At 47.2% G+C, this 15781-nt stretch overlaps 2 protein-coding genes across 2 annotated transcripts in view; one reads left to right on the top strand and one right to left on the bottom strand.

Annotated features, from left to right (window-relative positions):
- Positions 1-10137: 10137 nt before the first annotated feature.
- The window catches only part of T265_09297 (hypothetical protein), a gene marked incomplete at both ends in the record, with an annotated part of 30886 nt that continues 25242 nt past the window's right edge, over positions 10138-15781 (top strand). The window contains 3 exons of the mRNA XM_009175325.1: positions 10138-10288; positions 10326-10405; positions 10443-10682. Of these exons, the coding sequence (XP_009173589.1) occupies positions 10204-10288; positions 10326-10405; positions 10443-10682 (405 nt within the window). The remainder of the gene's footprint in view (positions 10289-10325; positions 10406-10442; positions 10683-15781) is intronic.
- T265_09300 (hypothetical protein) overlaps positions 14548-15781 on the bottom strand; it is a gene marked incomplete at both ends in the record, with an annotated part of 7987 nt that continues 6753 nt past the window's right edge. Inside the window, 3 exons of the mRNA XM_009175328.1 lie at positions 14548-14771; positions 15430-15592; positions 15624-15728. Coding sequence (XP_009173592.1) covers positions 14548-14771; positions 15430-15592; positions 15624-15728 — 492 coding nt within the window. The remainder of the gene's footprint in view (positions 14772-15429; positions 15593-15623; positions 15729-15781) is intronic.

Below are 15781 nucleotides of genomic sequence, written 5' to 3'. Positions count from 1 at the left end.
TTCTCGGCCGTAGCAGCGCCCTAAGGCGTGCGGTATAGTGAGGTCCGCGTAGATTCCTGCCTATATACAACATTCGGTGGTCCTCCTCTGTCGAACTATAATCAGAACAACTACAACTTCGAACGGTTACAAAACGCTCGGCAAATTCGCATGATTTACTTTGGACTGTAAAAAGCGGTTTCAGTGATCGCATGTCCGGGAGCAACGCTTCGGGGACTGGTGACTATGTCTTTTTCACCCATTTTCTCTCCCGAACTATGGTACTCTCCAACTCACCTAATAAATTCCAAATAAAATAGTCCATCAGCTAGGGATTCCCACTCGCGTGAGTGCTCATATGATTGATCCCCTAACCATTTCGCCTCTCTGCGTGATCATACCAGTTCGCTCTAAATCTCTTGCACTATAATATTATTTATTAGCAACATAAACCCGTGCTTGGCCACTTGTCTGCTACATACAACTCTACCCCACTCTTTTCGCACGGATTCACGGAGTCACGGATTGGTATGCAGGATCAAGGATTTGTTCAAGTTTCCCGGGTTGGTTTTGTTCTTGTCATTCAGTGGCTGTCGTTCACCTGATAAGCAAAATGAAGGAAGGGGTGTAGCACAGCTCTTTATGTTCTTAGTGCGGGGCAGGTTGCTTGCCAGTGCGGAAACTCACGTAAATAAATGTCTGGTAGTGCTTTGAACTGCATTCTGGTGGGAGCGTGGACAACCGTCGGAGGAACGTTATTCCATGCAGCTACTACCAGAATTGAGAAAAAATTCTGCTCTGATCTTGGAAGTCTTCTTACCATGTCCCCGCCGTGTGTCCTCTCGATCAACGGTGAAAAACCCGTTGTCCAGGGTTTGGTCAAACAAGGCATAATTAGGAATTGGATCTCCTCAGAGGCGACGATACATCAGGGGAAACGGGTCGAGCACGGCGACGCGCCATTCGTATTTTACAGATTTTAGGCTGGAAATAATTTTTCAAGCGGCTCGATAGACTTGCTCATTTATTGTGCCGTCTTCCGTGCGTCCCGAATACACATCTTGACTGGTGGTCTGACACAGGCCCCATGGAGTACTTGGAAGTTCATGCGAGCGGTACGGGAGAAGTTGCACCGAATCATCCGTAGAAAGTCGAATGCCCTTTGGGCGGATTTCCCATGGCGCAGAGCGAAGGACGTGTTTGAAGAAATCCAGGTACATAGACCATTCTTACCATCTTTCCTCGTATTCTTCTGGTCCTTTTTCAACATGTATGACGAAGGCGCTCGCTGAGTCTACTCTGAATGGCATATGGGCGCACTTTTCGTCATTCAGAGGAAGTCAGTGCGACAATCACTGATGTGCAGCGTTTACATCCATTTGGAGGGTGCCGGTTTTGGAACTCCAGGATTTCAAAACCTCCGGAAAAAGTAGACATGAACGTGCAAGAACATCTGAGAGGTCGTTGACGAATATCAGAAGCATCGGTTGTCCCAATACGCAGCCTTGGGGAACTTCACTAAACATTGGTGCTGTAGAAGAATAAGCCGAGCCTATTTTCACTCAGAATGATTGGTCTGACATGAACGCTTTGATCCTGTGCAGGATTCCTCCTTTAATACCGTAAGACTCGAGTTTGTGAAACTCGAGTCTGAAACTCTTTCAAATGCTTTTGGGAAGTCATAAAATATGGCATCCGAAATGAGTCCCACGTCCTTGGCTTGGGTTAAGCTGTCCTTAAACACGAGCATGTTCGTCACGTAAGAATGGCTTGGGAGAAATCCGTGTTAAGCGGGAGATATCAGGTTGCTGGAAGTAAGGTGATCTAGGATCGCTCGCTTCAGAATGCGTTCCATCACCTTACACAGCACACAAGTGAGGCTTATAGGCCTGTAGCTGCCAGGCGATATTCAGTCACCAGTTTTGTAGATTGGCGTGACGATCGCATCCTTCCATGCAGAGGGAAGGCGGCCTTCGTAAAGCGACTGACGAAACACCAGGTATAAAGGATTTGCTAGTGTAGGCACGTTTACTTCAGGATCCTTGGATGGACCTCGTCGGGCCCCAACGCGCAGGGTGGGTTGATCTTGTGCAAGAGTTGACGAATGTCTTCCACCGTGAAGACCAAGTCAGTTACAGGCTGTTCGTGGTTACGACTTGACAAGAGTGGATGCAATGGTTACGCTGGGGCTGAACAAAGACCTGCATGGTGTTCTCTGTAAACCGCGGTTTGGTCACTCGTGGGTTCTTCGTTCCTTTCTCTAAGGAGAACGAGGGTGACAACGTTCATGACATGTACAGCAAAATTTTTGTTTTCTCGGGCGAGGTCCAGAACGGTGACTTGTTTTCGTATTTTTCGTTCGCGCATTTGATTTACAGCGGTTCCGCATTTTGCGAAATGCCATACCGTCTTCTCGGTCTCCGTGTTCAACGTCTTGAAATATGGTTAGGACCTTTCTTCTTAAAGACGTCGAAGCCTTTTAGGTGATGAAACGAACGTCGCATCAACCTCGTGAACTTTCTAGACAATGGTCCTATATAATCCTTCCACTAAAGCTGATCCCAGTTTAACTTGTTCGAGAAAGTTGGGCATTCCCGAGAAGTCTGCACGGCAAAAGTGTCGAAACCACGTATTAGGCTCGGGATTTCTGGCTCAATAGCAGACAAAATCAAAGATCAGCATACGGTGGTCGCCATGTCCCAGTGAAGTATTATTTATTACATGATTGACGAAGTATTTTTCGTTGGTGATTGTAGTTGGCCTGCGAGGTGTCTGGTGGGTGCAACGACATGTTGAGCCCAAGTGCCCTGTTGAACGATTTCAATTAGCGCCGCTGCAAAAAATTTACTTGATGCGACGCGCTGGAGCTCCATCAGGGGGATTTTGGGGCCTTGAAGTCACCTAGCTACAGGGGATGAGTGAAACGGTAGCTGGAGGTTTGTTGCTCAAGGGTTTGTACGAGTAACTGGCCATCTTCAGGGGAAGTGGTACTAGAGAGGACAGTCGGAATGGGCAGGACCGCATGTAAGTACAAAGCAACCCATCGGTTCTCCCTCGTTGTGAGTGAGCTCGAAAAACAGAATTGTCATCTGCCAAGATCTTCGCGTCGGAAACATCTGGTGTGAGCCGGGTCTCTGCGAGTGCGATTATGGACTGCTGTTTAAGACAGACTGGCTGTTTATTATGGCGGTTTGCTGAAAAGGCTAAGGTAGTTTGTAGACAAGCATCTAGACACTGTCTCTGCTGCCTCCGAGGGTGAGGAGCTGGAAGTTGTGCCGCCAAGTAGTAGGCAGACTTAATAGTTGTACTTAGAGTTTGGGTCTGGGGCTCCCAAAAGATATCAGATATATTCGTCTGCCTCCTAGTTTGGTGCTTTCTGGTGAGGTTTCCCGTTTGCAGGCTTTTTTTTGCTCCGAGGGAGCTTTGTTTACTCAGAACTTTTACCTATGCTGGACAGAGATTTTCCCCGTGGGCAAGCATTTTGACCATTGCTAGTTGCATCTTTTTAATACCGCCTTTTAAACGATTAGATTTGCCTCTGATCAAAGATCTGGGCAAACATTCGTCTGTTTAGTTTCTTGATCGTTTTGACACAGTTTGATCGGTAGGGTGTTTCCGTGAGCCCCCGGGTGGTGCTTCTAGGAAACACGTTCTCGCGGAGGACTGCACCTTGAAGCCAACAAGCAGTTTTCTTATTTGGTGGGTGTTTTGTGACTTGTTTGGCTAAAGTTGCATTTCTTTCGTGTTTGTGTGGACAACCGATCCGCCCGTGATCAATGTGGTTAACTGGGTGAACGATGGATTTTCCGGTCCGCTGCGGCCAGGTTTGTGACTTTGAATACGGAAAGATGCGCTGACAGCTCCACGTAGACTGGGCGCTGCTTCCACGTGAGGCTTGCCCCTGTCAGTGCATAACTACCTTCGGTATTGGAGAGGTCAATGTTGGTTAAGTAAAAACTGATGTCCGGGGATGTGGCCGGGTAAGTCGGCATGTTTTACGGGAGCACGACTGACTATGACTACAAACGGTTTGGCCTTGATTGTGGGGTCAGCTGAACTGGCGCCAACCGGCAGCCTGTTTCGTGTCTATCCCCTAGACTGCTTTGACCTTGATTGTGGGGTCAGCTGAACTGGCGCCAACCGGCAGCCTGTTTCGTGTCTATCCCCTAGAACTGCTTTGACCCAGTTTTCGCGCCTCCAAAGAGCGAGCCTGATCATTAGGTAGGCCTTTTGAATGCTGACAGCCAGCTCCAGGATCTTCTGTAGGAAGGAGGAAAGTTGACTAGAAACCCAAGTTTTCGGTTGCTTAACTTCTGGCCTAACCATTCTGCGTGAAGCAATTAGTGACCAGGTCTGATGAGGACATCAACAGGGAGCGACTGTGCCACCTTCGTTTGGGTGATTTTTCAGACAAGTACCCCCGAAGAACACTCTGCTCTCAAAAGTGCCTATCCAATGGAGAAGCCGAGGCGGTCTTTTTGCTGCGTCAAAGAACTGGATGATTTTCCTCGCAGCCAGCAGACCTGAGATGGATAACGCAAAGTGCGCGTTCGGTGAAGAAATTTCTTTATCAACTTTCGTCTAGGTTGCTGAGTTCTTTGTGTTTGCATCATCCAGTGCTTTAGAAGAAAGCTCCAGTTTCGCGTCGAGTATCTTGATCAAAGTGGAACACTCACACCAGTCTTTCTAATTCAGAAATGGGTACTGGGTTTCGTTTTGCTGTCTCTCTTCTTAGCTGCGATATGCGCTGCACGCTTAATGTAGAGGCAGCTGGAGCAGGAGAATCAACTAATTGGCTTATCTGGTCGTCCTGTAAACCCGTGCATTTAAAGCACCAACAGGCCTTGCAAGTGTGGCATTGCATACCATGCCATTTCACCCACGTCAGATGTGGTCCATGGATGGCTGTAAACAGCTGTCTGTATTCATCAATGTCAGGCTTGAAACTGGGTGCAAAATGGGAACTAAGCGCAAATAATGGGGAATATTACGTTAAGGTCAAGTTAGAGTGACAAACTTCGACAAATGACTAGTCTGTACACGTTGAATAGATTGAACAATGAAAAAATTCTTTTACAAATTTACACGAGAATTAAACGGAAATGACGTTGAGCGTACCGAGTTGTTGTCACCAACCTAGTTGTGGTACACTGAGTTTATTCACTGTATTTCTGCACTTTATCCTAACGCCGTATTTGACTCTTATCCACTCCACCTGGCTTTTGGTCTGCATCCGGAGTGATCATCAACCGGACTAAACAAATACAAAGACAAAACAAATTCAACCACCGCTGTGTTCCCATCAAACCTAACCCCTACACCTGACTTCCCAACAACAGAGCAACCAGTGAGTCTGCTTGTTTTCAGGTTGCACCATATTTTTGAGACTAAACTTGCCGTGTTCTCCCAATTCGGATTATCCCATCTCCACCTCCACTTTTGCTTGTTATGACTCCGGCCATTTACCCAACCGCCCAAGGTCACTCATGGCCAGCAATGGTTTTGCAGTTTTAGTTCATGGCAGCCAACGGAGTCACTGAATTACTCGGACCTCATGCCTATTGTTCACTACAGGTTGCAAGTGAAACATATTATTATTGTTATAGTTTAATCAAGTACCTCCCACTGCCCACTGTTTGTGACATTGTCCCCTTTTCGCGCTGTCACACTTCCCGCAAATCCCTCAGTAGTGCCCCATTCTGACTGTAAACGCATGATCATGCCAGACGGCATGCCACCCACAAGTTGGGAATAAACATTATTATTATTATCTTGCATCGGCTTCGTTCTACCTCTGCGTATTTGTGGTTTTTACCACGAACTTACTGTTACTAATAATGGGTTCCGCACCTTGAGGCGGTTTGTCTGATTGCACATCATATTTGACATGCACATTCCAATGTGTCCGAAAACTTGTTTGACGGCGTACGTCGTCATGCGGGAATCTACACGTAGAAAGTGGCTGTCTCCATCGCGAATTTCTTGGTGGTCATATTACCAAGTGGTGTGCATCTCATACTCGCGGAAGTGTCATTCGCTGAGCTGAGAGACCTTCTGGACGGCGTGCTCCAGGCTACAGGCGTGACGTACGCGTCTCTTTAAATGCCCAATTGTGTTCTGCAGACCTCATTGGTCACATTACCAAAATGTACCGACCCACGCTGTGCAGAAATGGCCCGCTTTCATGTGATGTACAGCCAGTGGGTAGTCGAATGGGAGACAAACCCGGAGACGATTCTTCGCAGTATTTCTAAATCGTGGCGAAACCTACTCAAGTATAGAGTCACTTACTCAGCTGCGTTATCAAACAGGTGGAATATGTGCCGGCCGCGCTTAGAAAACGTCTGCATAAGTAACAACAACGCAGTTAACCATACGTGCTGCTGGATGGCTTTCCGTGCGTGAAAATTGCACAGCATTATATCGCAGCCAAACCCAGCTTGGACAAACCGCATCTACAAGGCCATCTTGTTATTGAGGAACGTTTTAACGTCCATTCGTCATATCCCTGAACAAGCGAAAAAGTTTGCGCAAAGGCGCAAATGCCTGCTTTCAACAAAAGCATACATTTCAGGTTGACTAAGGACCAAGCCATCCGTCACAAGGCACGCATATAGCTTGTATCTCAAAACTGAACGTCAGGGGCTCGGAGATTATTTACCCAAGACGGTTGTTCCCGCGCATGGCATCAACGTTTATGTCAGAGAAAAGTTGAAAGAGGGTCACATGCTGGTTTCTGGAAAAGCACAGCTGCCTCAAATTACCACCCTTTGATTCCATCGACAATATGCGACCACACTCTCAAAGCTCAGCTACGGTGGGCGATGTGTCATCTGGAGAACCAAATAGAAGGTATCCACCGACCTACTTAACAATGGGGGTCGGCATTTGACGCGATAATTGTTCACATCCAAAATGATCAGCGACGTACTGCCGGATCCCCGACAACCGGGCACCATCCTTACTTTAATTCATCATTTGAAGTCGCATTTCAAGAGAGAATGCCGCTGGCTCATATTCTCCTCTGCCGAAATGGACTAGTGAATGCCAGACCTTTGTGCTCAGCTGAGAAGTCACCATGATTGTCTTTAAGGCAACCACACGGTGCGGTGTACAACTGCGTGCTTCCGGTGATGGAGAAAAGTGCGCGGGCAAAATGGTTGGCTCATCGGAAGAACCCAATCCAAGTAAAAGCTGCGTCAAGGACGATCAAATCCAAAATTACTTGCAGAAATCACTCCAGATCTGGTGATTAAAACCAAAGGGCCCTTCCACAAAGCGAACGGTTGATTTTGGAACACAACAGGACACAGATAGGCGTCCACATGAAAGTGTCAAGTTCATTATTTCGACCTACGGCCTCAAAATGGTACGTTGAATTTAAAAAGAATTATAAAAGCCAAACGGTATTCATCGGCTGTAAAATGCCACACGTTCGACGACGGCCTAGCGAAGTTCAGCACGGACCCGTAAGTATCCCATTACTCTCAAGTTAACTATTGGTTTACCGTGGTCTACAGCCAACTTATGATTGTTCTCAACGTTATGTGGGGTGAGTGACAATGGTTTCTGCGCCCTCATGGACAATACAGGGCTTGACAACCGGTGCCTTGCGTACTACCGGTCCTTTGAAGGTATGCTTGGTTTTGGGGTCATCCGATGCATTTGTAGTACACCAAGTAATGAAAAATAGCGTGAGTACCTTTATGCATCTGCACACACAAATACATAATTATCTTTCAGGTGTATATTTAACGTGTTCTTAAATACTGTGAATGATCCACATTCTTAGTTGTATGCATTTTATCAGGAGATGGTGCTGCGTTTTCAAACACTTGCATGATAAGTGCCACCATAATGGTGGAGGCATCATTCTCCTTGGGGAGCCTCACGTCAGTAGCTTCGATGACATCATAAAGTTCAACGAAAATGCCGGAAAATAAGGCCAATGATGATGATGGCCCTTCCTCATCATAAACGAATACCTTGTGACCTGAAGATGATAAAATCAGTGGCAGAATATTATTTGCTTACTTGTTGTACTAGTACGACCGTAGTGGGTAGCCACCCCGTCTCACCCTCTGTAAGCCAGTAATATTGGATCGCTAATCAGAAATAAAAATGTATATTCTATTTAATTTCGTTTAGATCTTCGGATTTAGATTCCAGAACTCTATGGTTATTAATTTAACTGATTACTCACTGATTAGTCCCGTTTTTGATAATGCGGGATCTGTGTGTACACTGATGACGCCTAGATCCGGTGATTCTTCAGATAGCCGGACGCATAGAAGTTAATTCACAGAGGGGTGCGTACAAGCCGGCCTTAAAATCAGATGGCATAAACTTGATCTACAAGGTTCAGGAACCTCAGGAGATCCTAGGCGTGTATCTCTGGATCTAACAGTAGTGACGATATTGCAAAAGTACTGGTAAGTGTTGCTAAATCTTCTCCTTTAAGTCAAAATCTGGCCTGGGCAATGCAAAAACTGTGAGTTTCACACATTCCATGTCAACTGCGTGCCATCTTCCAAAAAGATTCTATACTCAATTATGGGCCCGATAGTTCACCCCTTGTAGTGAGTTCCGACAAAATTTCCCCCATTCACTCCTCTTCTCGCAGCACCAGGTACAGCTCAGTCGACCCTGAGAACACATTCAGTTAACCCTAATTCATGTGACCCTACTGCTTCCTCCAAACCCCATTGTAGGCGATGCTAACACCTTTCCATTTGGCACGATTGGCTCGACACTGAACCTATCAACAGTGCCAGAAATATACACTAAAACTTGAAAATAATAACTTCTTGTTGAACGCATGAGCCACTGACTAAGCTTGTACTGAGCGCAGCATAGGATAATGGTTCAGATGTATTATCATGTTCGTACAGAGTTGGGTGAAAAAATGCTATTTCGTGCATAACTTGACAAAGACCCATCAAATGCACGTGGAGTGACACTTCTTGGGCGATTCGCTTTGCAAGACCGCTAAGCCTTCCTTTAGATTGTAGTGCGCTGTAGCGCGCTACGAAATTAGTATCGCACAATGTGGTCAAAGGACAATCCTCATATCCACATGCGGCCAAGCCGGTTTGCAGCAATCCAACATCACTATTCCTTGCCATATCCACCAGAACCTGAGACATGACAGCCATTGAAAATATGTACCCCGCGCCCATAATGGACCCTGAGGACGCTTACACAAAGTTCACCAAAACCGCGGCTACATGGGAAGTTTAGATGCATTCGAATAAATACCATCAAACGCCAAAACATTAGGTAAGCTTTTCCTTGTTTCAAACCATGGTTTTGGGAAATTTGAGTAGTGTGTCAGGGGATCGGCTTTAAGACACAGTAGAGAGACCTCCAAGATCAGAGCGCGTCTCTCTAGAACGGAGCACTCCTTCCCGCTTGGGCGGGTTGGTATTCGGAGTATCACCCTTCGACGGTTGTCCACACTGCATAAGGCACCCAGGTCTAACCGCTGACGTGGTAATTTACAAGGGGCCTTTGATCCTGCCGGATACTGGGACCTCAACTAGTGAGGCTTAACTCCTTTTTCGTCATCTTTCAAGTGGACTGAAGTCGGCAACCAGAAAGAATTTAGCCCATTATGCTGAAGGTGTCTCCGCGACCCCCTTTGTTAGTCAGTATACCGTGGAAACCAGTTTCTGGCCTTTTGGGGGCATTTCACTGAGAATGCACAATGCCAACTTCCTGGTTCCATCACTGACCGTCCGATAATAATTCTTGCTGGAAACAGGTGCGATATCGCTGACAACGTATTTGCCGTCTGCTCCGAATTTCTGACTGAATAATGGATTTACCTTGTTCGCTTATCAGAAAAAAAACTCTTTTTCTCACTTGTGATAGTGGGCAAGTGGAAAAACCATTCTCCGATGGTTGTCCAAGCTGCGCCTAGCACTCGGGCCACATCCATTTTACGTGCTATTTTATGTGGGAGCACTAGCTGGAAACATTTTCGTCCAGCTCGTTGAACTTGGAGAGTGTTGCTACATTTTATCCTTGTAAATTTCAAGGAAACGAGAGACACTGAAAGAAAAGAAAAATCCGATCCTGGAAGTTTGGATGAAAGCCTCAATATCTTGTATCATTTCGGTAATCAGTGAGTACTGACCTTTCCATCTGACAAATCTATTGGACGAATCTGGTTCATGCAGTCTAGCGGCACAGTTGTGCCGAGCGCTAACTGCACCAGGGAACATGGCGACTGTCTTGAGTGTTTCACGTGCTTTTGCCTTTTCCAGATCGCAGTTGTCGTCATGTTTCCGGATGCTTTCGAGTTCTGGTAATAACCCCTGTGATTGTGTCATTCCTTTTCATAGGGAAAGTAGACCTCGTTGTTATTGGCTCTGGTCCGGGTGGTTATGTTGCAGCCATAAAAGCTGCCCAACTGGGAATGAAAGTAAACAACGTTCAGCAAGCTTACATTTCGTTCACAGACCGTTTGTGTGGAAAAGAACGAAACATTGGGTGGCACCTGCCTGAATGTTGGATGCATTCCGAGCAAATCGCTTCTGAATAATTCACATCTGTACCACCTGGCACACTCGGATGAAATGGCTAAACGTGGGATCGATGTAAACACAGTACAGCTTAACCTGCCCGCAATGTTAAAAGCTAAAGAAAAGGCGGTATCCAGTCTTACAGGAGGCATTGCGTACCTTTTCAAACAGAACAAGGTGCGTAAATCACTACACAGTCAGAGGCTCATAGTTCGTAGTCCGTAATCATGTTTACCCACCTCTGTTTGTGTACGCCTTGGGCCTTTCTACCTGAGATGGCTGTTTAGTGTGGACCGACTGACTGTGAACAAGCGGATGTATATTAGGGTCATGTGTGTTTGGATGGACCTGGACAAGCGCAAAAATGGTATTAGATGGGTGTACCACTGCAGTGGATACACACTCAGGACGGTTCGATGTCGTATGTGATAGTAGCCGGCTGGAAATACCCAGATAAACCTGTTTAGGGCGAAACATTATTAGCATTTGTTTATGGTGCAATCCATTCTTGAACCAATCGAGAGAGGGAGCCCTGGAGAAAAAAACGTGTTTGTGGGGCGATGCAACAGGATACCAACCGTTGGACCGCCTTGCGGTGAAATTGAGTCACAATGCTTGCCTTGGCAGAGGTTCATTTTGTTGAACGAAACGCAGGACAACAAGACGCCTGGGGGCCTGGTTAGGTAAGAGAACGCAGTGTTTGGACAAACCATAATGCGAAGGGAATAGCGTGACAAAAGTAGTATGTCATCGCTAACTTCCGCGATGACATTAGATGGCCACTGCCCTGGAAACGGATCGATGATGATCAGGCTACTGTCACGCTTTCGAGCGAGTAGCCAGCACATGAGCTGATTTTGAAGGAGTGGAGGAGGTCACAAAGCGGTGTGATTATTATGGCAAATTGCTGAACATTCTCAGACAGGTTTTCGCCCCCCTTCGTAACCAGTATATCCGGAGATCCAGGAGGGTACATGAGAACGGTTAATAAGTGGTAATAAAATGACATTGGTCAATAGAAAAATATACCATTCTGATGGCTCTTCTGGTGACATTAAGAAGGGGGAATCCTCCAGAAGTCATTATGCAGTTACAGTAGGACAAGGGTCGAGTGTTAGTGGATTGCTTGAACCAGAAAGTTCAGGAACTTCGATTTGCATATGCTTGCTCGTACTGAGAAGAGCACGTTCGCGCAGCAAACACTGGAAACATCGATCGTCTTCTTGGAAATTGTTTATATAATGAATCACAGTTCAGTGTCCAACGAATGCGGGACATCAGAGCTGATGGAGGATTTGATGGGTAGGCTTTGGTAGATGGAAATCGTTGTCGTTCAGCTGTAGTACCTTTACAGTACCCAACTGCCACGCCACCCCAAGGAAGTGCGACGGCTGGGGTACTGTCAGGTTGCCCAAGCCTAGATAGGGCAAGTCGAGAGGTAGAGGTTGGGTTCGAACCACAAACTCCCCGGTCAGGTGTCAGTGTCAGTCTCGGCTATGTAGGGGAGTTACTTAATACTGTCTATTTCATCCTTCTGGCTGCATAAACTCGTTAAAAATTTATATTCATCCATGCTCGGTGACAGTCGCTGGTTAAAACCAAAACGGGCTGATGTGACAGGGAAAGCAGGAATCCACGAAAATGACTACAGAATCGGTGTTTTCCCGGATTGAAGTACCTACAGCACAACCAAACACCAGTTTTTCAATCACCTCGTTACTAACACGCTGGCGCCATTTAAAACCAGCCACGCTTCCGAGGCATCGGCGGTTGAAAACCTGAAGAGACCTCAAATCATCTATCCGCAGTGGCCACGTCTCGCAGCCACACAATACCACAGCCTGGTACACACGACCCTTAAGATCTAGTGAGGTGCCTTTTTGACACCACAAGTGACGCAAAGTGCAAGCGTAATTCGAGTCTTTGAGATTATTGCACTGACTTCATCAGGCACACTTCTGTCAGAGCTAATACAACTACCGAGGTATGTGGTTTCCCACAATCTTCCGTGATTCACCTTGAATTGTAAGGGATATGTTCGGAGACTACACGTTCTGAAGCATGAATTTGCACTTTGAAGGTGCAAGGCGCATGCCAAAAGGTTATATAATGGTGGTCAGTCCATTCAACAGGACTTGTGCGTCACTTTGGCCCTCAAAGATGAGGGCAATGTCATCTGCGTATCCCAGATCGACAAGGCTCTCGCCAGCAACAATTTGAGCACCGGGGTTCTGAAGACCGACCAGCGTTCGCCTCATTATTTCATGAATGACGATGTTGAACAAGAATGGAGAGAGTGGACATTCTTGTTTGATACCACTTTTTGTAGGGAAGCTTTCGGCGAGCTCATTATACTCTCAGACATTCAGATGTATGTGAAAATGGGGATCGGATAATGTTCACTAACTTCTGAGGCGTACCCTGTTCAGCAACTATAGTTTGCAGCGCTGACCGATGGACAAAATCGAACGCACCCTTGTAGTCAAAGAATACCAAGATTCTGGGTCGTCTGCACATATGGCTTTGCTTTAACACCTGACAGGGTGTAAAGATGTAGTCAACGCAGCATCTACCCGGTCAAAATCCCGCTTGCTTTTCACTAGTCAAGGTTTCGTGTGCCACCTTAAGACGACGAAGAATCAGTGACACCAGAAGCCTTGTCACAAAAGGAGTCAAAGTAACAGTTCTGTAGTTACCACCCTTTTTGAAAATGGTCACTACTATCGGTAGACCCGAATAGGCTGAGGATCCCACCCCATCCTTGAAAAGAGCAGGTGGAAGGTTGTCAGGACCAACAGCACGATGACCTTTGAGTAGAGAAGGATACTCGGACACCTCTGAGACTGAGGCGGCTCCCATATTTACGGTCCACGTTTCTGTTGAAGGCCAGAATTCTGGATTGGAGGTAGCAGGTGGCCAGCTGGATTGCTGTTCCAGGTACTGTGCCCAGCGGTCCAAACGTTCTGTTTTAGTGGATATCGTGGAGCCGTTTTGGTCTCTGATTACTTCGCTGACAAGCGGTTTCCGAAGACCAGTCGAATGCACACGTTTCCAGCATTCTTGGCATCTTCCATTTCGGCCTTTCGGGTCCACCAAGCCCCTCGGTCTGTGCGGACACTCAATTTCACCTGGCGTCGGATAATGCGCCGGGTGGAGTTGTGGTGGCGACCAGGTGGAATCTGTCGCCCGGTCTCCAGCAAAGACACGGTCCTATCAGAGATACAATGTTTGGATGAGGTTGACTGGGCTGTACCTCAAAGACTTTCCGGCTTTGAATAGCAATTTGGATATATTTTCCCGGTGGTCGTACCGTCCGATACGGTACCGTCTGCTAGACATTCTAGGAGCTAGTTCTGATAGGTTCGTTTGGTTCCTGGGTCCTCTAGCTTCTCAATTGCTAAGCGAGGTGTGCGCATTTTGCGTACACCTGAGAAGCGCAATGAAAAGCAGCAGCTTTCAAGTTCATGGTCGGAGTCCACACTAGTGATCAAGAAGGAGCGGCAGTCGGTGATCTACCCCCGCCACCGAGAGCTGACAGCGATGTGGTCTGTTTGGATTCGGCGCTGGCTTATTGGTAGGCGCCACGTTTTCAAGCGATTTCCGCTGTTCCGGAAATTCGTACTGCAAAGGAACAGTCTGTGATTGGCGCAGATCTGAAGCAAGCGGTCTCCGTTGTCCGTGCATTTTGTGTCCGAACCAAGGCGACCCCCAAATCGCGCCCAAGCAGCGCTTACTTTACCTACCTGGGTGTTGATGTCACCAGCAAACACAACCATATCTGAGTTTTTTAACCCGCTGTAGAAGGACTCCTAGGGCGTCTTAGAAACTGTCCTTGGCAGATTCAGAGCTACATTCGTTGGGGCGTAAGTAGACACAACAAACAAGGCGCGATGAACCTCACTTCCTCTAAATTCTCTCAGACGATGCCAAACGAACCGCACATAGGTGACAATCAATGGGTATCCAATCAAGCAGAGAAACTCCCGCTCGTTCTCTCAACACAATACCCACACCAGAACGTCCGGCTGCAGCGGCCTCTGCATCACCAGAGGTCCGCAGCCGGAACCTGAGAGAGCGAGCGGACAGTCAGTTCGATCACAGTACTTGTAACCTGAGTCCTTGTTTCTGACAGACAACATACATCAATACAGAGGGAATCCAGCGCACGCGCAAGAGCCACCTGTTGAGCCGCTCGCTTCAGCGTGCGAACATTGAAGGTGGTTAAGTAGACAGGCCGGTGCGATCCATACTGCTTTATGGATCGGCCTATACGCGCAGACGATACACGAAAGGTGTCAGTGTTTGACCATCAGTGTCCCCCAAGGATTGCTCGGGTCTGGTTGGACAATCGGTTTGGTAATGTTGATGTACGTCTGATAGTCCTAGGAAGATGGAGCTCTCTCGCGATGGATGAATTACTCACGCTTCATAGGTTACGCTGATTAGTGCATGTACTACGCATGCCAGCAGACCATCTGCTTTGCAGAGCTATTTTCGTCCAGCCTTCTGCTGAATGGTTGACTGTGCATGATATGGTATTGAAGTATGACAACACTAACCAGTAAACTTACTCGCGCCGACAGCCACTTCTCTGTGTGTAGGGACTCCGAGGCTCAACTCGCCAATGGTTAATGACACTGTCAGAAATGTCCCAATGGTGCTCATGCGTCAAAGCTGTCGCCCTATTCCGATGTTTAGGGATTTGATACTTCGGTGACTTTTGTATTTGATTTACTGTTAAAGGGAACCTGTGTTTTGGTTGAGGACTTGCTTTCGTATCTTGTTTGTCGGCTCCGTTTTATGTATCGTCCTGTGCGATAGATGGTCCTTCTGCCAAAAGATCACGGGGCGCTAACTCGGCCGCCTTATATTTATGAAAACAAGCTCGCGCAGCGTCATCATCATCATTGTCAGCTGTAAGAACCGCGTACTCGTCGTACATTGGGTGTGGCTGCTGCAGTTTCGCTCACCAATGATTTAGGGGGGGGGGTAGGTAGCTGCGCATTGCATGCGCGAGCTAGTAAATTGGTGCATAAATCCAGCACTGTCAGTGGGCTGTCAAGTGGGGGTTGGGGTTGCAAAAGGAGCTATCCATTGAAGGCAATAGCTTTGATGCACGTGCGCCATTGAGGGCGCGACTGGGCCATGTCTGATAATGTCTCTAGCCATTGATATGGCCCGTCTCGGGGTCCCCATCCAGGAAGACGGCAGTGACCAGCGCAGCTGAGTTTGCTGGTAATGGCTTTCATACTTCGCTGCCAAGTCATTGTTTGACC

The sequence above is a fragment of the Opisthorchis viverrini genome, assembly GCF_000715545.1.
Source record: "Opisthorchis viverrini unplaced genomic scaffold opera_v5_267, whole genome shotgun sequence".
Taxonomy (NCBI): domain Eukaryota; kingdom Metazoa; phylum Platyhelminthes; class Trematoda; order Opisthorchiida; family Opisthorchiidae; genus Opisthorchis; species Opisthorchis viverrini.
The sequence above is the reverse complement of the archived record's forward strand: the minus strand, read 5'-3'. Positions and strand labels throughout refer to the sequence as shown.